The following is a 20449-nucleotide window of genomic DNA, read 5'->3' on the forward strand; positions in this document are numbered from 1 at the left end:
ACTATGCCATTGCTGCAGCCCTAGACAATGCTTTTAAAAATTACATATTTGTATTCAATTATTTTTGTGTGTAGGCATGTGTGTGTACATGTGTTTGGACACAGGCATGCCACACTGTGCATGTGGAGGTCAGAGTACAACTCACAGGAGTCTGTTCTCTCTATTTACTATATGGGTTCTGGGGATTGAGTATCAGACATAGCAGCAAGCACTTTTTCCTACTGAGTCATCTGAATAGTATCCTGCCATGAACTGTCTTATTTTGTCACTAGTATTTTCAGTACTATTCAAGGAATATGTGCAGATTAGCAAATAAACCAGAAGCCAAGAACTGAAAACCTTGAATTGGAAAGTTTAGGTGCATTACAGTCTGTTTGGATAATGACTACAGAAAACAGAGAACTGAGAATACTTTAAACAGACTCTTCTTACCTATCCTAAATAGATACTTTCTTATCTTAAATTCTTTGGCTTTTGCTTCTGAATTAAAATTAATGGAAATCTGATTAATAAAAAACAAACCCCCCATGAAATATAAATATAACAAGGTAGGAAATAACTAGAGTCTGGAATATTTTTTTTCTTCTTTCATTAGAGTCTGGAATATCTTTAGTTTTGTTTGTTTGTTTGTTTGTTTGTTTGATGCTGTTTGATTGAGCCTAGAGCTTTTGTACTACTAGGCAAGTGGTCTAGCCACAAACTTAAATCACCTGCAGGAAAACCACACCTATCTTATTTTAAACAGTAAAGAACAGTTAGGGATAATGCATGTTTGTCTCTGGTTGTCTTCTCTTTTGTTAGAAATAAGAGTCCGCTTTTGCTACTCTTCAGAGACTGACTGCTTTGTTTCTAATCCCAAGTGGTCTGAGGCTGTACTTAATATTAAGACGTAGCTGCCAGCACATGTGTTGAATTCTCCCATGGCAATCACCATGACACTGCAGTCAAGACAAACCTTGCAGCTTGAGAAAAATCACTGGTCACAGAGTCTTCCAGTTCACTTAGCATTTGCCTGTTGACTTTTCTCTGTGCTGTTATCTCTAGTCTTAAAATATATATTAAAAAACAACACATTTTTTACTACTTATGGTCACATATGGTTCCTTTCACAAAATTAGTGTACCAATACTGAGTGGAAAATGACTAAATAGAACAATCAGAATCAGGACAGAGTTCAGGGGCCTTCTTAGTAACTACAGAATACCTTTACAAGTTGAGGGGAACACAGGTTGGTCAACAAACATGAATAACTTATTGCAGGGGTTGTGGTCTCCAGAGCCTGTGGATTGCATTCTAATATTGTTCCAGCTTGATAAATACAGATAAAGACAATAAGCATCACTCTTGGTTTTTCAGTTTTAACTTAGTTTTAGAACAGTGTCTTGAAAGGATCATTTAAAATTAAGTAATTATGATAGAAGATAATTTCACTGTATAGTCTACAATCTTTTTAAACATGCTTTTGTATTTTTATTATAGGTCTAAACTTAGTCTTTTTCAATCAAGAATCAGTTTACAGAAAGCAAGTGTGAAGGTAAGTTTTGAACAGTGTATATTGCAAGTAAGAAGCCTATGGGCTTATACTCAGTTGACTCTATCAAGGATAAAGGTGGGTTACTGCTAAGTTGGAAAACCACTTTAATGTCAATAACCCAAGCAAGAGCTTTTATCCCAGTATGTGGATTTTCCACATAGCTGTTGACACTTCGGGCACACCTTGCTTTTCAAGACTGTTTTAAGGATAGGTTTCTTATCTTTACTTGTTTTTATATATCCTTATCTTTATTTCTTAGTTCAGAGATACAGTGCAGGAATTTTAGGAAGTGCTTGTTCAAAATCTATTTCTCTCACACATAACTCTTAGCCAGATATGGGCCTTTGAATTGTAGAATGTCTGTTAATCATACTGGAGAGTTGGCTTTCCTGTGAAGCTCCCCAACAGAAGGCAGGTATTTTGGGCACAGTTTTTGGAGAGTGAGTTGGCTCAGCAGGTAAAAGCACCTTCAGCCAGGCCTTATGACCTGAGTTCAAGTCCCAGATTCTACATAATGGAAAGAAAAAAACCTACTTCCTGTGTGTTCTCCTTTAACAAGCATGCATGGCAAGTGCTCATGCCAACCCTCTTCCCAATAAATAAATCAGTGTTACTAAAAAGTTAATTTAAATAAACTGTTTTCTAACTAGATTTACCAATGTTTTGGAAGGCAATATATTTAATTTCAAACCCTTTATTTTCACACCTGAATAAAATGAGCAAAATATTTTGAGTTTCTATAGAAAGTTTCAGAAATATCTTAAATACAATTAATATACTTTAACTGTTATATAGTGTTCCCTAGATGTGACTGGGAATATGTACCCCTGAGTTTTCAACTGTATGATTGCCAGAACAAGACCAGCACATAATGACAGCACAGTTGACATGTCAACAGAGACAAAGAAAATTTCACTTGGTCTCACCCTTAGATAAAGAGCTAGCTACGGGTCTTTAATGCTTCTAAGAGAGGGAGAATCCATTTCTTCTAGGGTTAAGCTTTCATGTAGGTTGTCCAATCTCAAGTGTTTAACCAGTAACTTACAAGTAAATCTAGATGTATTTACTTGATTATATATACATGTGTGGTATGTGTATGTGTGTATGTTTTACACATATATACATATAACATGCATACATGTACATATGTATGTGTGTGTATACATACACACACACACATGTAATTTGGGAGGGGACATGGTGGGGAGGGGCATGCAGGAATAATACAGATCCCATCCCATGCTTATGTATGGAAATTTTTAAAAATTACAAAAATGATTAAAAATACTCTTATATAGTTATGTTTCATTTTTTTAGTAATAATGAATACTTTTTATATTCATAAGATTTTTCTTCTACTTGGTTCTTTTGGTGAGACGACATTCATTACCAGTACTCCCCACCTCATTCATTCTTGTCAAGGTCTTGTTTATGTGGTTCATTCTAGTCTCAAACTTAAGATCTTTCTGCCTCAGCCTGCCAAGTGCTGTGTTTACAAACATGTCCCACCATCCTAAGAATAGTAGTCATCACATGCTTTGCAGTGTAATGTCAGTTGCATTAATATTTTGTTTTTGTTTATTGTGTTGTAGTTAAAAGCCCGGCGATCTGAATGTAATACCAAAGCTACCCACGCAAGGAATGATTATCTTCTTACATTAGCAGCAGCAAATGCACATCAGGACCGCTACTATCAAACAGATTTAGTTAACATTATGAAGGTAATGCAGTTAATATTTGTGGATATTTTGCTTCATTAAGAACAAAGCTTGTGAACTGGGTATTAAGCATGAGAAATTGAGTTCTAGTATTGTGGTTATTTTTTATTTTATTGGAATGTACTTGCTATTATTTGGTTGATTTAGTAACCTTGAACTGATTTTTAGTGTAAGAAAATGTTTAGTACTGGCATTAAAGCTTAGCAGTTACCTATTGTATGTGTAAGGCCTAAGGTTGATCCACAACACCACAGAAAGAAAGAAAAAGAAAATGTTTAAACCCAGATCACAGTAAATAATTGTATTATATTTAGCAATTATCGATTCACAAGGTAGAAGATGGGTATATAAGATATGCGGTAATAACTCTTGGTTTGGGGAATGCTTTTGAACGATTTCTTAAGATAAGAGTCAGTGAAATCAAAATGCTGAAGCTTTGTGTGTATGTAGAACTTCTGAGTTTTTCTGAGCCACCAGAAAAAGGCTGAGGTTTTTGTTTGATTGATTGCATTCTTATTTTCTGAAAATATTTTTATAAAAAATAAATTTTATAAAAATATACTTTTATAAATAATTGTTTTATGAGAAGATATATTTTTATAGTCTATGTGTTAAATAAACTGAGTTTCTTTCTTTTTGGTTTTTGGTTTGTTTTTTTGAGGCAGGGTCTTGCTGCATAGCCCAGGCTGTCCTGAAACTTACTGTGTAGACCAGGCTGTCCTTGGACTCATAGAGCCACCTCCCTTTGCTTCCCAAGTGTTGTGATTAAAGGCGTGCACCACCATGCCCAGCAAGCAGAATTCTTTATTAATCATAATTTTAACTATCAACTATGTTTTCTATTATTTTTATTTAGATTTAAAGTTTAATAATGTTATCTTAAAATTATTTATTAATATGTGATTTGAGGTATCTATTGGACAAACAAAAAAATATCTAGTAGTTATATGAAGATGTTTCTACTCTTGAGTATTCCTATGAAATGTAGCTTGTTGGGGACTACACTTGTGTCCCAAACCCATTTCGGTTGTTCTCCAGCTGTGCTACCTATATTTTTCTCTTTTACTGTAAAGGAAAGGGAACAGAAGAGGAGAAAAGCATTTAAGCTAATGCCCACTTTGAGTTACATTTCATTTTCTTCTTTTCTTACCTCAGGAACCCAAATATTAAATTATTTTTCTTTTGTATTTTAAACATAACCTTTTCAGATGTATAATTCTAATGATGTTGTTTGTTTGTTTGTTTGTTTATATTTTGCTTTGTTTAGAGACAGGGTTTTTCTGTGTAGTCCTGGTTGTTCTGGAACTCACTCTGTAGACCAGTCTGGCCTAGTTCTCAGAGATCTTCCTGCTTCTACCTCCTGAGTGCTAGAATTAAAGGTGTGTGCCACCACCATCTGGCCTCAGTTGAAGGATTCTTATGACTGTGCAGCAAACCCTGCTTGTTATTGCTTAAATTGTTTGCTAAGAGATCAGCAATTAAAAGTGGGGCTGTAGCTGAAAAGTGGGGCTGTAGCTGGCACAGGCATTTTTCCTCTCGCTCTGGGCAAGAGACCAACTCTGTTTAGAAACAGCAAGTTCATTGCTTGAAAGTAGAGGCAAGGCATTTCCTGGGACCTTCAGGGAAAAACAAATGGAGGAAGTAACTGAACTAAAAAATAACATACTGCAAATTTTTTCTTGTTTGTTTATTGCTCTGAAATCCCTTTCTATCCCAACTATCTTCTTGTGATTGTTGGTGATCAGAATGCAAGTTATAATGAGAGCAGCCTGATGAGAATTCTGCTTACCCCCCAAACGCATGGGAGCCAGACTTTCAGCTGTTTTAGGTCCTACTGGGTGTTACATAATGTTACAAGCTTACAAGGGCCAGCTGCAAACTCCTATTGTAACATCTTTTCTCTAAAGAATACTATTTGCAATTTCAGACAATGTGTTTGTTGAGGATAAGTCTTTAGTATAGGTTGTAATTAAAAGTAGTGACTCCTATATGTGTCTACTGTTAGATCAGACCTGATAACTACAAATTGAATATTTTTTATCTGAAATGCTTGAGATCAGAAGTACTTCAGAATTTGGAGTATTTTGGAGTTCAGCTATTTGAATCTGGCATTTTTACACTCAACCTGAATATATCTTCCCCTGTATATATTTTTTAAATTGATATTATATTAGTTTACGCAGTAACAAAAATCCCAGGTTAGCACAATGGTAAAGCATGTACCTAGCATGCACAAGACCCTGACTTCAGTCCTTAACAAAACATGATCTTAATGAACCATGGAAAGTACATTATTTGGGGGAGGGGGGGACTTTGTTCTGTCACAAACAAAACAGGAGTTAACTGGCTTGATCAGCCATCTGATGATTAGGTATTCTTGAGCTTAACTTCGAAGTCTCCGTATGAATTTATCAACATTAAGTAGATTGTTTACTCAGGCACCAAGTTGCTTCAAATGAAGATGGGATTCTTTTTTTGTTCTTTCTAAATGCTATATGTATAAATTCATTTTGCCAGGTGTGGTAGTGTATGTCTTTAATCCCAGCCTGATCTATATAACAAGTTCTAGGATAGCTTGGCTTATATAGGTAAACCCACTTGTCTCAATAAAAAAAAAAAAAATAATAATAATAATAATAAACAAACAAAACCTCTTTTTCTTCCTCATGCTAATTCTGTGACTTGCTGCATTGGAAAACTCAAACTAATCATATTTTTAGCTACCTAATAAATTTCTGTCACTGAATTCACAGTAGTACTTATGCACTGTTTTGGAGGGGAAATGTCTCTTTTTGTAAACATGATTATATGGTCCCAGTTAGGATCTGGAGTGTATGTTTTGGGGTGTGTGTGTGTGTGTGTGTGTGTGTGTGTGTGTTAAGGCAGGGATGATATTATATAACTATAATTCCAGCACTTGAGAGGCAGAGTCAGGAGGATCCCAAGTTTGAGGCCATCCTTGTATATATAGTGAGTTCTGGGCCAACCTTAGCTACATACTGAATCTACAAAATCATAACTAAACAAGCACACATGTGTGAATGGGTGCCTTAGAAGCAGGAAATTTATGCATTTACTTAGTCTTATGTAATCAATAGTCATAGTGTGGTAGCTAATGAGCTAAATTGTGGAAGAAGGAAAGGCAAATGGGACACTTTTCATTCAGCCTTATAGATCTTAATCCTCAGGCTAGAAGAAGGGCTTAACAGTTAAGGGCACTTGCTTCTCTTCTGGGTTTGGTTACCTACAATGTCTCACAGCTACTTACAACTCCAATTCCAGAGTATCCTGTGCGCTCTTCTGGTACTTGCAAGCCCCTCCATCCAGTTTGTACATGTACGGGCAAACAGAGCATGTATACATAAACATAAATAAAATGTTTTTTTTTAAGATCTTAATTAGCAGACACCACTACAGTGAGCAGATATGTGATGGGGAAATGGGAAATAGGGAGTACCAGTGGAAAGATGGAAGAGAAAGCAAAGCCAAGCATCGTGTGCACTATGGAGAGGGGTGGAACTGAGTATGGGTCATGGTGAACAGCAGGCAGATAAAAGGAGTGAGGCCATTGGAGAGGTCCAGCCAGGCTGTTGCCATGTGTGTATCTATGCCCCTATGATAGCCACAGTCTGTGCTGATAGATATCAGCCTGTGTTGCCACCAAAGGCCGTCTGGATGTCAGTGGTCTGGGCTGCTGCCTGAGACCATGTTGATAGGACAACACTGATCTGAGTGCCTGCCACCTGAGGCCATGGTGACATCCTGGCCCAGGCTGCCACTGAGGTCTGTGTCTGGGTCTATGTTGATGTGCATGGTCTGAGTTACCACCAGAGGCCATGCAGATGTCAGTGGTCTGGGCTGCCACCTGAGATGACATGGATGTCTGATACCTGTGTTGCTGCCAGGAAACATACTGATCTGAGTGGCCTGTGCTGCCATCTGAGGCCATGATGACATCTGGGCCCATGTCACTACTGGAGATCATGTGATCCTGATGCAGATGGGAACTGTGTTGATATCTGAGGCCCATGTTACCACCAAAGGCAATGCAAATGTCCCTGGTCTGAGGTGCCGCTTAAGGTCATGTTGTTTGAGCACTATGCTGAGCTGGCCCTAACCCTCGCTATCACCATGCTCAGGAGACCTGGCCCCACTCCTCATTTGGGCAGCATGGGAGAGCTGGCTCTGGTGGCATTTGGTGTAGGAGAACTGCTCCCCAACACTCACCTGGGCATCACAGTATCCTGGTGTCTGGGTGTAGATGAGCCAGCCAACTGTGTGAACACATGAAAGAGCTGACTTCCCCTCTTACCTGAACAAAATAGAGCTGGCCCTGGTGGCACAGGTGCAGGAGAGTGGATAAGCTGAACCAGCTTCTACCCAGACCCAGATCCTGGGCTCTGAATTGGCCCACTCCAATATCTATCTCATCTATGAACTGCTGGAGTGCATGAAGGGTTGGTTCTGCAGATCCAAAGCTGCAGCACTTCCATGACACAGGGCAACAATAGGATAACCGAGAGGAGTTCTGATGAGGATCCAGTATTGATAATGTAGCAGAAACCAGAGTCCTCAATCCAGACCAAAGACTTATTGCAATGATCATTTGCAAAAAAAGCTGTTTGGACAAAAGAATATACTGTGTGACACATGACACACCAAAGCTTCCATGGAGAGACTTTTTCCTTCTATTTTTATTTTTTCCTTTTTGGTGGAAGTTGCAAGGGTGATAGGCAGATGAGTGGGATTGTGGTATGCATGATGTAAAATTCACTAAAGAATAAAAAAAGGTTTTTTAAGGCTTTAATTTCTATAATATTTTTCTTAATATTGATACACTTGTTTAATTGATCTGATATAAGAAGTTCAGTGAGGTATGGTTAATATACAGCAAGGAAGTAAATCAAAGTCTCTGATATCATAGCATGCATTATTGTCTAGTAACCTTTTGTGTTTTCCCCCATGCTTTAGAATCTCCTTAATAGTAAAAGTTACTATAATAAATAGTTTTACTGTTATAAACAGTAGCATGCTGTGAATGTCCTGAGCAAATTGTCAACTAAAATTATCAAACATCCATCTTAATTACTCTGTACAATAGGGTCATGTTGATATGTAAATATTTAATGTGTTCTTGGGGAATCCCTTTCATTCCTTACGCCAGTACTGATTAGAGCAGCTTCTGCACATCTCACTCTGGATCTGTATAACATTGTATAGGGTGGTTGTTTGGTTGTTTTTAAACTTCAATTAAACTAAATAAAGCCAAAAAAAAAAAAAAAAAAAAAAAAAAAAACTATTGATAGACTCTGGAAATTAGATCACTGATCTCATCCATAGAAAGCAGTTCGGCTGGCTGAGAGGTAAGACAGCTTGCCCTTTTATGTTCTTTTTTTATAGCATGTTTTTATGCAATATACATGCTCATTTTTTTTCTTTTTAGAAGCTTGAGGAATATTTTCTTTGTGGTTTGGGTGAAGAGGGAAGTGGGTCAGAGTAGAAAGTATAACAGATATTGATCTAGTGAAAGACTTTAAAAGTTTTTTTTTTTGTTTTTTTGTTTTTTTTGTGTGTTTTTTGTTTTGTTTTGGGTTTTTTTTTTTTTTTTTTTTTTGGTTTTTTTGGGTTTTTTGGTTTTTTGGTTTTTTTAGACAGGGTTTCTCTGTGTAGTCCTGGCTGTCCTGGAACTCACTCTGTAGACCAGGCTGGCCTCGAACTCAGAAATCTGCCTGCTTCTGCCTCCAGAGTGCTGGGATTAAAGGTGTGAGCCACCACTGCCCAGCAAATCTAATAATCTTGAGGTTTTATTTTTAAAACATGTTGGTCTCCAGGAAAAGTTAAATAGTTGTGTCCTGGTTGGTAATTGAGCAAAAGAATAAAAGATAAGCAACTTTTAAAAAAAAAGATTTTTTTATAAATAAAATAAATGGTCTTCAAACACACCAGAAGAGGGCATTGGATCTCATTACAGATAGTTGTGAGTCACCATGTGGTTGCTGGGAATTGAATTTGGGACCTCTGGAAGAGCAGTCAGTGCTTTTAACTACTGAGCCATCTCTCCAGCCCCAACATTTTATTTTGTGAGACAAGTTCTCATGTAGTACAAACTGGCCTCATACTCACTATGTAACGAAGTCTTGCATTTACTCCTCCTCCCAAGAGCTGGGATTACAGGTCTCTACTACCACATCCTGCTGCATGCTGCTTTGCTGCTTATTGTTTGTCAGATGAAGAGCGAAAGCATTGGTGTTCACTCCCTTTTCTTGCTCACCATAAACCCAGAACACTTTCTCATTTATTTTAGTTATAGTTCTGATATCTGTGCTGTAACTAGCTGTTACACTTTTGTTGCCTACTTATATTAGTTAGCTTCATGAATTAGCATGAAAATCATGTTTGTTCACTGAGGACTTAGCATGAAACCCTCCAGATCTCAACCTGGCTCTCTGCCTCTCCTGCCTTAGATCTTCTTTCTTGAAAGATGAAACAGTTGGCCCAGTTTCTTACTTTTTTTTATTATTCTCAAATCTGCAGCCTTGCCCTTATTCTTCTCCACATGTTTCTTTCTCTTTGGTGAAAATTTTCCAAAGTGGAAGCAACTCCCCAGCCCCATAATTCTCTTTCAACAATCCATTTTAGATTTCATGTGACAAGGTTTGTTAGTGTGGATTGTAAGGTTCTAAAACTACATCCTCAGTATGATAGTCCTTAGGTGTATGTGACTGTTTGATAAGAAATAAATGTGAATGTTCTTATCAGTCACCATAGCCACATTTCAAGCACTCAGAAGCCACACGTGGCTACTGTGTTGGATAGTATAGACATAGTGCTTGTCCATCATCTTAATGTTCAGTTTAAAGCTTGGTTCTAATTTTCTTCCCATTGGCACCTGATCTGTCTTTGTTGCTCTGGTTCCATTCTCTTGCTGTGTTAACACACTGTAACCAAAATCAAGGAGGGAAAGGTTTATTAGGTTTATATTTCCAGGTCATTATTGAGGAAAATTGGGCAGAAACCCAAAGTAGAACCCATGGGAGGAGTACTTAATGCCTTGGTCTCTGACTCCCCATACAGGCTAGCCTAGCCTAGTGTAGACAGTCTCTCAATTGAGGCCCCTTTAGATGACTCTAGGCTGTGTCAAGTTGACAACTGAAGCTAATTAGGACGGTCATCAACCTTGCTGACCATTTTTCTACAACTACATACATGATTATATTCAGTTACTTATTAGTTCACTATGTCTTTTTTTGTATTCTAGAGTTTTAGTTGGACTTTACAATAAAATGGCTTTCTTGTTTTGGAATAGCCATTGACAAATCATAAACAGATGACTGTTACAGTGGTACCGAAAATATTTATTACCAGAAATACATGTTGGATTGGATTTGGCACACAGGCCTTAGTTTGCAAGCTTTGGTATAGAATTTTTAAAATATGATGTAATATTCTAACTCTAGGAATGATCTCAAAGAATAATACACATGCATTTTAATGGCTTCAAAAATGAAATACTGCTAGTACAATAGAATAATGTATGATTCCTCCAGAACATCTCCTTCTTCTCTATTTTACTATTCTGACAACAGAGTGTGATCTTTGATCGTTATTATCTATCAACCGATCTGTCTGTCTGTCTGTCTATCTATTTATCTATCTATCTATCTATCTATCTATCTATCTATCTGAAACAGAATCTGACTGTATAGCCCTGGCTGGTCTGGAACTTGCTATGTAGACTGTTGGCCTGTAACTCAAAAAATTTTTGCCTACCCATGCCTCCTAAATGTATTAAAGGGATGTGTTACTACCCCAGATTTTTTTTTTTAAATATCACTTTAAATGCAAATCAGAACATGTACTCTGGTCATATCCTCTAGGAATTGAATGAGAGCACAGAGCAGAGAATGCATAAAACTGTTAAGAGTAGTGTGCAGAGTGGTAGGAGTGTAGGAGTATAGCTTCCAGGCTGGGATTTGATTCCCAGCTCCCCAAACCCAAGGCAGAAAAGCAAAACATTAGGAGTGAACCTTAAAGAAATCAGTTCTTTTTAAGATCAATTTTTAAATGTACAGGTAACACACCAAAAATGAATCTATTTTAAGTATACAGGGGCCTTGTTTTAGCAGCTATGTATTACTACATAATAACCATCACAATCACAACAAATAATTGAATATTTTTGTCTTCTTTTGTTATTATATTTGGTTCCTATTAGAATGTAGTACATTTCTACACTCCATCATTATCATTTCATAGTTTCATAGGTCAGAAGTCCAGGTGGACTTAGACTACCTCATTAATAAACCAGCAGTAGCAGGTTTGATTCCATTTATGAGTTCCTGTTGTGTGTCTCTGACTTCTTGTTTTGGCTTCTCTTGCTCTAACATCACATTCATCAGCCTCATCTATGCTCACAAGTGCTTGAGCCAGTTGTATAATCGTTGCATGATTCTGCCTACATTGGCAATCTGGCACATATTTTGTTAAATTTATTCCCAAGTAATAATATTCACTGTTACAACAGCTGTTATGTTTTAATCTTTTCTTTCAATATTTTTTTGCTAATGTATGGAAATAAAATTAATGTTTTTGGTTATTGATCTGTACTATGCTGCTCTGTGACTGTAACAAAACACTGCAGTTTAATGGCCTGAAACAATAGCACCATCTATTTTGCTGACATATCTGCACTTTGGTTACCATCCAATAGGTAGAACTAATCTCAAGCCAGGCAGTGGTTGCATACGCCTTTAATCCCAGCACTTGGGAGGCAGAGGCAGGTGGATTTCTGAGTTCGAGGCCAGCCTGGTCTACAGAGTGAGTTCCAGGACAGCCAGGACTACACAGAGAAACACTGTCTTGGAAGAGGGAAAAAAAAGGAAAAAAAAAGAAGGAAAAAATAAGAAGGAACTAATCTCTGCACCACCCCATATCAGCTAGTTTGCTTCAGAGACTAACAGCTGAACCTGAGGGCTTGCTTTCATACATACTTGATGGTTGGTGCTGCCTTGCTTAGCTTAGGGATAAAACTTCCATGGCTGTCAAGTAAAGCCTCTGCTCACGGCTTCCTTTTGTCTCTTAGGGTTTCTCAATATTATGGTTGGTTTCCAGGGATGAATTAGGGTTGGATCACCTTTTATGAGAATCTCAGGGTTCATGCAGTCTCTCTGATACATTGCTCTTATTGAAACAGTTACAAGGTTTGGCCCAGTATCCAGTAGTGTTAAGGGAATACATTTTACTTCAGTGTAGTCTGGTGATGCTAGTGAAGTACACATGGAACAGAAATTTGGCTGCGGCCGTTTTTGACAAATGTAGTCAGCTATATGATCTTGTATCCTGTACTCTTTCTTTTCTTTCTTTTTCTGTTGACTTTCTAATGGTGTTTATATGTTTAGTAACTTTTGTGTGGGCTCTACAGTTTTCAATGATCATGTTCATGTTGAATTAAATAAAAATAATTTTATATTAAAGAATTTTTTCCTAACTTACATTTTTTTCTTGTTTTATTATACTGGTTAGGATGCTCAGTATAATGGTAAATACCAAATACTGAATAGACATGTTAATAGTAGATGTTTTATGAAATCAAGAAAACTAACTTTTTAAAACTTGTAGTAAAATATACATAACATAAAACTTCCTGTTTAAGCCTGTTAAGATTGTGTTCATTATTATGAAACTATTTGACCCATCTAACCCCAGAACTTTTTTGTCTTCCCTAATCTAAACTCTAGCCATTGGACAGTAACTCCTAATTTCTCTTTCACTAGACTCTGCTGATTATTATTTTGTCTGGATAAATTTGACTATTCTAATAAGCTTGTGTAAGTGAAAGTGTGTGTGTGTGTGTGTGTGTGTGTGTGTGTGTGTGTGTGTGAGAGAGAGAGAGAGAGAGAGAGAGAGAGAGAGAGAGAGAGAGAGAGAATGAATATGAATGTGTGTGTGTGTGGCTTATTTTACTTAGTATAGTATCTTCAATTTAGCCATTGGCCCTAGGGCATTGCTCTGTCTTCAAATACTTGTCCAGCATGCTTGAGACCCTGGGGTTAATCCTCTCACTACCTCATAAAAAAGACAGAGGTTCCCTCATGCTGTAGTTGTCTCAGTTTCTTTCTTTTTTAAAGCTAAATGATTTCTGTTGCATATACATACCACATTCTGTGTCACCTCTTCACTCTCTAATGGGTGGCACTTAACATTTTTTTTTTAACCTTTTGGCTATTATGTCTAATTATTTGAGAAACAACCATACTGTTTTTGCTCAAGGGCTGTATCATTTTTTCATGTATATCAATAAGTAAAGATGTTTTCTGCATCTTTTATAGCACCTATTATTTTATCTTTATCTTTCTTCCCTCCTCTCTCTTCCTCAGGAAGAGGATAGAGAAAACTTCTTATGAGACAGTTATTTTATTTATTCTGTCCAAAATCAGTGTAGGATGTGTGAGGTGGTGCTGGTTGCAGTGTTCTTTCTTTATGGAGAATTTGTCTTCATAAAGGAGTTAGCCTGTCAGCTTGGCTTTGTATGGTGTGTTAGATGTCAGCTGATGAACAAGGATGGGGCCTCAGAGAATTGGAGTCTTATGAGTAAGGGAGTGAAAGTATACCAAGAGTGTATTTGCTGACAGTGTTAATGATAGCTTGTTAATTAATTGTAGGGGCTGAGGTGAGAATTCATTGTGAAATGTGCTTGGTATGCAAGCATGAGGATCTGAGTTTGGATCCCCAGCACCCACTTAAAAATTTGTGTCTGGCAGCCCACTGCTGGTTGTCCAATGTTGAGCAGCCAAGATAGGCAGCCCCTGAGAACCTGCTAATTAGCTACACAAACCAACTAGTGAGCTATGGTGAGCTCCAGGTTCAATTAGAGACCCTATCAGAAATATGGTGGAGAGTGATAGAAAATATCCAGTCAGCATCAACCTCTAGCTACCATGCATGCATGCTCACTCATGCACACACTCACACACACATACACAAGTTGAAGAAATTGACTTTAAAGAACAAATTTGTTTGTTTTTTGAGATGGTTTTTCTGTATAGCCCTGGCTATTTTGGAACTCACTCTGTAGACCAAGCTAGTTTCGAACTCAGAGATTTGCCTGCCTCTTCATCATGCGTACTAGGATTAAAGGGCACATGTACCACCAACACACAGCTAATAGTAACAACTTTAAACAAAGGAAGAGTCAGTACAAAGGCAAGAATTGGTATGAGTGTGTGTCCTTAGTTGACAATAGTAGGGGGAAAAAAAAAAGATAGGGTTTTTCAAGACAGGCTTTCTCTGTGTAACCCTGTCTGTCCTGGAACTTAGTGTAGACCAGGCTGACCTCAAACTCAGAAATCTCCCTACCTCTGCCTTTGAAGTCCAGAGATTAAAGGTGTGAGGCACTATATTGACTCTCCACAGCTTATACCAGTGGTTCTCAAATGTTTTTTTATTTGTTCAGAACTATTTTTTGCTCTTAAAAATTATTGGAACATACAGTTTTTGTTAATATGGGCTATAATTACTGTATTAGAAATTCAAACTAAGAGACTTTAAGACAACAGAATGTCCAAGAACAGATTTCTCTGACTACCAGAGCCATCGAGTCATCCATATTATCCTCCTCTGAAAACTTTTACATGCTTCTGGAGGAATGAGAGTTGAAAAGCCTAATAATGTTGTAGTGCTTCTAGAAAAATAATTGAGACCTCAAAAATGCCTTAAAAGGGCCTTCAATGTCTTTCCTGTATTCTCTTGAGTCCTTCCTTGAGAACATCTGCCATCTACTAATTATTGCTACCTTCAGGTGGAAGAATTCCAAGAATAAAACTGAAGACCTCATTGATTATTTGAGTGGAGTTCTAGAGTTTTAGGAACATTAGTAGTCCATTGACCTTGTCAGAGCTACAGCTTCTTCCCATAGAGCATAGTCTTGTTAATGAGGAAACCACTCTTACAAATGGAGTAGAGACAGAGAGTAGAAAAGGACAAATGACACACTGTTCATTTCACCCAATAAACTGATTTGATTGCCACTGAACCAACGTTTATAATTTATAACCTAAGTTGCATACTTATACAATATGCTTGACTGCTTATGACACATAATTAACTATAAACAAAAATGATGTAATTTAGAGAGTTATACTTAGTGTATTGGATTTAATAACTTGTTTGGAAAGGTTTGAGTAAATGGAATTATTGCCTTCAAGTCACTTGATTCAGTTCTCAAAAGTGTTTATTTCTCAACTACACATACTTTTAAATTTATTTAAAACAGCACCCAGTCAAGACCACAGAATTAGCCGGAAACACCTGCATTCACTATGCCTATAGAGTAAGCAAAAAATGGAAGAACAAAGATCATACTTTAAAAATACACATGAAAGTCCAGGCTCTAACACTGTAGTGTTGGTGATGGAAAGCACTAGGTATGAGTAAGGGATAAGCAGATTCATAGGCATGGTGTCTTCCTGTTCCCAGGTTACCATGTATCTATTTACTCCAAGGTGAAACCAACTCAGAAGTACTTTAAATCAGAGATGGGAAAGAATGATGAGTGACAGATATGTGTGCCTGCCCTGTCTGTTCATTCATTCTCAGATTTCTGGTTAGCCTTCTGTAGCTTCTGAAATTTTATCAAAACTTTTTCTATATGCATCTGTATCAGAGTAAATTTCAGCCCCTCAAGTTTCTTCATTATTGTGTACCGTGTGCCAATCCTCCATGTCTACCACCAAATTTATCAAGGCAGAGAGAACTTTTGAGTAGCTTACAAAATGAATGCTATAGTACTGAGAGTTGTAACTTAAAAAAAGGGGGGGGGGGATGGCAAATAGGTTTCATTTAAGGACCAGATGTAATAAGTGAATACTGTCTGGTTAGAGTGTGAAGTGTTCTGAAACCTGCTATATCAAATCCCCTAAGACTGTTAGAGACATGCATCAAAACATTGAGTAGTACTCCGTTAATATTTATAATTTTGTATAGTTAAAATTATAAATGAGAAATTTTTGCTTCAAGTTTGGTAAGTTAATTAGGATGAAATTTATTTGGTGATGTGGTAGCATTACTTTATTCTTATAGTATATAGCATGATAGATTTCACAGTGACATTTTCACATGCACACACACATACTGACACTCTTATACTTAGTTATTGCCTTTCACCAACCTCTTTCAGTGTAGATCCTTTTTTTCTCCTTTTATAATTCTCTTTCTACTTTTATGTTATGTGTGTGTGGTCAGGGGTACATCTGCACCCATGTAAATTTAATCTAGATTCTACAGATGAAAAATTCAGTGTTTGTTACTCTGAGTCTGGTTTATTTTACTTAACACTGATTCCATCCATTTTCATGCAAAAGTCATCATTACAGTCTTTTTACAGCTTAGTAAAGTCTCATTGTTCATGTTAAGTATTCGGTTTTTTGGTCCTTTTATTCATTCAGCCTTTTAGTCTGGTTCCATATTAGGCTCCATTTTGAATTGATTTTTGGTCAGACTGTGGATCTAGTTTTGCTCTTACACATGGGCGCCTAGTTTTCAAAGAAACATTTGTTAAATATTCCTTCTTTTTCCAATGAGTATTTGTGATAATTTGTCAAAGGTGGGGTCCTTTAAATGTGTGGGTTTATTTCTGGGTTCTCCTTTCTGTTCCATTGTTTTATGTCCGTTTTCCCAGTACCACGCTGGCTTTGTTATAGCATATTGTCTTTCACATAGCTATAAATGAGATGTTTTTCTCAGCTACAAGAAGATTTAGTATCACATAAGCTCAAAGCTGATGTTATTGATGTTATTGAGAGGGGTTAAGTTTCCAAGTTCAAATTCAATTTTTGAAGCATCTGAGACATGATGCAGAGAAGACCTAACACACACCAGAAACTAGGGCAGCAAGCAAACCCCAGGTCTTAGTGTTCCACATACTTCTCAATTCCGTTAATAGCTTGTGTTAAGATCTCTTATCTCAAATTCAATTTTATTTTAAGACAGGGTCTCTCTGTTTAACCCTTGGCTGTCCTAGAACTCACTATATTGACCAGGCTAGCCTGGAACTAACAGAAATCAGCCTGCCTCTGCCTTCCAGAGTGCTGGGATCAAAGCTGTACAACTTCTTTCTCTCTCTTTCTTTCTCTCTTTCTCTCTCTTTCTTTCTCTCTTTCTTTCTCTCTTTCTTTCTCTCTTTCTTTCTTTCTTTCTTTCTTTCTTTCTTTCTTTCTTTCTTTCTTTCTTTCTTTCTTTCTTTTTAAAGGTTTTTCGAGACAGGGTTTCTCTGTGTAGCCCTAGCTATCCTGGAACTCACTCTGTAGACCAGGCTGGCTTCAAACTCAGAAATCTTCCTGCCTCTGCCTCCCAAGTGCTGGGATTAAAGGCATGTGCCACCAATGCCCGGCATTAATTTTCTTAATATATGGTGTCTCCTTTGTTTCAACTTCTATTGAAACACCATAAGTTCATAAGTTCCTCTTGCCCTTTCCACTTTTAGTAACCCAAGTTTTGAAATTTCATTTAAAACAAATAGAAAAGTAGTTGTGTTTGCATCAGGGCATCTAACGCTTTAGAGAAGGTGAACTCTTGACCATAAGAGGTAAGTCACGCCAGGTGTAGCAGTTCAACCTTGCAGTCTAAGCACATGGACTTTAAGGGGTGACTAAGACAAGAATCACTATGGTTTCAGTGCCAGCCTGCATTACAGTATGAGACCTTGTTTCAAAATCAAAATTGAAAGAAATAAGCATGTAAGCCCTCCTCCAAAGCACACTGATTGCTTCACTCTGCTTGTTAACTGGTGAGATCTTCTTTACCTATCTACAGAACTGTGGCTAGCAATGTGCATAAATTGCAAAAGAAGGGTTCTTCAAATGTTCATTTTTTTTTTATCTTTGATCATCGTATTAATATAACTCAGTGTCTTAGAAGTAAGCTCTTATATGTCTTAATTAATATCTTATTTCAAAGTAAAGATGAGGGTATAAGTAAGGAACAAGAGAGGGCTAAAGAAATGGCTCATCAGGTAAAAGCTTTGTTCTTGCAGAGAACCAGGTTCAATTCCCAACACCTATATGGTACCTCACAACCATCTGTAACTCCAGTTATAGAGGATCTGATACCTTCTTGTGATCTCCACAGGCACCAGGCATATATGCATGATGCATAGGCATACATGTGAGCAAAACACTCATACAACATATAAAATGGCATAAATAAATCTTAAGAAAAAAAGAACAAGATTACAATAGTTTCTATTCTAAACCAATGAAGACTAATATTAGCTTTCCCCTTAGAGACCTTATTTATCTTTCTAGAATTAAAATAGAGAGTATTTACTTTGTCTGAGTGACCAAGCAGGACCAAATACAGTTGTGGTTCATGGGGAGTTTCCAGAAGGTACTTTTGGTGCTCTTTTTCCTCCTAGCCTTTGGTAAAACATGCAAATGTACCAGGAAACTGGGGAGGTTTTTGTTGTTGTTCTTACCTCAAATAGAACTCTTCTATTCTACAGTATAAACTATCTGTTGAGGGTGTGAATTCAGAAAGTTGTCTTTTAAGTGAAAGAAGCATTTATGTGTGTGTGTGTGTGTGTGTGTGTGTGTGTGTGTGATTTTTGTCAACTAGGATTTTTTCCTTCAGCCACATGGAAAATGGAATTTTATCTGCTATACTGACTTTGCCTCATTTCTTTTGTTTTTTTTCGAGACAGGGTTTCTCTGTGTAGTTCTGGCTGTCCTGGAACTTACTCTGTAGACCAGGCTGGCCTCGAACTCAGAAATTCGCCTGCCTCTGCCTCCCAAGTGCTGGGATTACAGGCATGCGCCACCACTGCCCGGCACCTCATTTCTTCTTAAGCTATGGTTAATTACAGCTAGATATTTAGAACTTATAAGACTGAAAAAAAATAGACTTCAAATCAGTGAGAAAGTAACAGATAATGAAATATAGGATGTATAGTCTCTTAAAAGTTCTTTTTACAGCATACCAACCTATAGTTGATGGTATATTTGTGAAAGATAGACAGTTTAGTGAGTGTTAGGGTGTGATTTTACAGTATTCGAACAAAGACAAGTATTACATGGAAAAATAGTAATAGATTTGACAATTCCACATTTTAACACCTTCCTTCAAGTACACACACACACACACACACACACACACACACACACACACACAGACCCCTATATGAATTTATGTGCATCATGTATATGTCGGTGTCCATAAAGACTAGAGAGAATTAGATTCCCTGGGAACTAGAGTCACAAGAAGTTGTGAATTGCCTGCCTAATGTAGATGCTGGGAACCTAACTTTGGTTCTCTGCAGGAGCAGCAAGCACTCAACCTTTGAGCCATTTCTTAACCACAGCAATCTCAGTTTTTAAAATGTGTGACAATAACAATAGGAGACATTTATTGAGGTAAGTGTTAAGCCTTGTGCTTTACATCTAGGTGAGAGATTATTAAACACCTAGCAGATGAGAGGGTTAGAGATGCTGCCCTAAAGCCACGGTCTATAATCCTGGCCTGCTTCCCAGTCTTGTAGCACATCTCCTCATTGCTTTCTGCACTACCATTAGGCAGATACTACTTCTGTTAGTCTTCTGTTACAGCAGTATTCTACTGCAACATACTAAATTTATAATAATTAGGGTAAAAACTAAATGACTAAACTGGAGAGACTCAAAATTATGATGGTTTCTGTAAGATGATACTTGTCATGCAGTAGTTAAGAGTCAGTAAGTAGGCTTTACCTTCTGAAGTTATTCAAGGATCCAGGTACCATGATGGCTCCATTATTTAACCCTCATCATTGACCTGACCAACAGTAAGGTACTGACTTACTTGGATTCTAGTCAGTGAGTAAGAGAATGAGATCATGGAAAAGACACACTTATTCTTCTGAGATCTAGTCAGCAAAGTCGCATGCATTAATTACTTCACTCATGTTATAAAAGAGAAAGCTTAGTGACATGGCCTAGCAATAGTAGAGAAGTCTAGGAAGTACAGTCTCATCATATACCCAGGAGGAAAAGAAGAACAGTTTCTGCCACAACTACCACTTCTGAATACCTGATAAGTCACTAGTCACATGATAACATAGAAGTTAATATGAAAAACAAAAGTACCCTTGCTCAAAGTAAAGAAAGAGGTCCCACTGAGATTTGAACTCAGTATCAAGATGATGTTATAATTTCTTAAATGATACAAAATT

The 20449-nt window shown here is 37.3% G+C and overlaps 1 protein-coding gene across 2 annotated transcripts in view; it reads left to right on the forward strand.

Annotated features, from left to right (window-relative positions):
* Fchsd2 (FCH and double SH3 domains 2) overlaps window positions 1-20449 on the forward strand; it is a 185586-nt gene that overhangs the window by 94318 nt on the left and 70819 nt on the right. For both annotated transcript variants that reach the window (XM_034508835.2, XM_034508846.2), the window contains exons 7-8: window positions 1480-1534; window positions 3127-3255. In XM_034508835.2, coding sequence (XP_034364726.1) covers window positions 1480-1534; window positions 3127-3255 — 184 coding nt within the window. The remainder of the gene's footprint in view (window positions 1-1479; window positions 1535-3126; window positions 3256-20449) is intronic.

Source organism: Arvicanthis niloticus, chromosome 1 (assembly GCF_011762505.2).
Source record: "Arvicanthis niloticus isolate mArvNil1 chromosome 1, mArvNil1.pat.X, whole genome shotgun sequence".
Classification (NCBI taxonomy): domain Eukaryota; kingdom Metazoa; phylum Chordata; class Mammalia; order Rodentia; family Muridae; genus Arvicanthis; species Arvicanthis niloticus.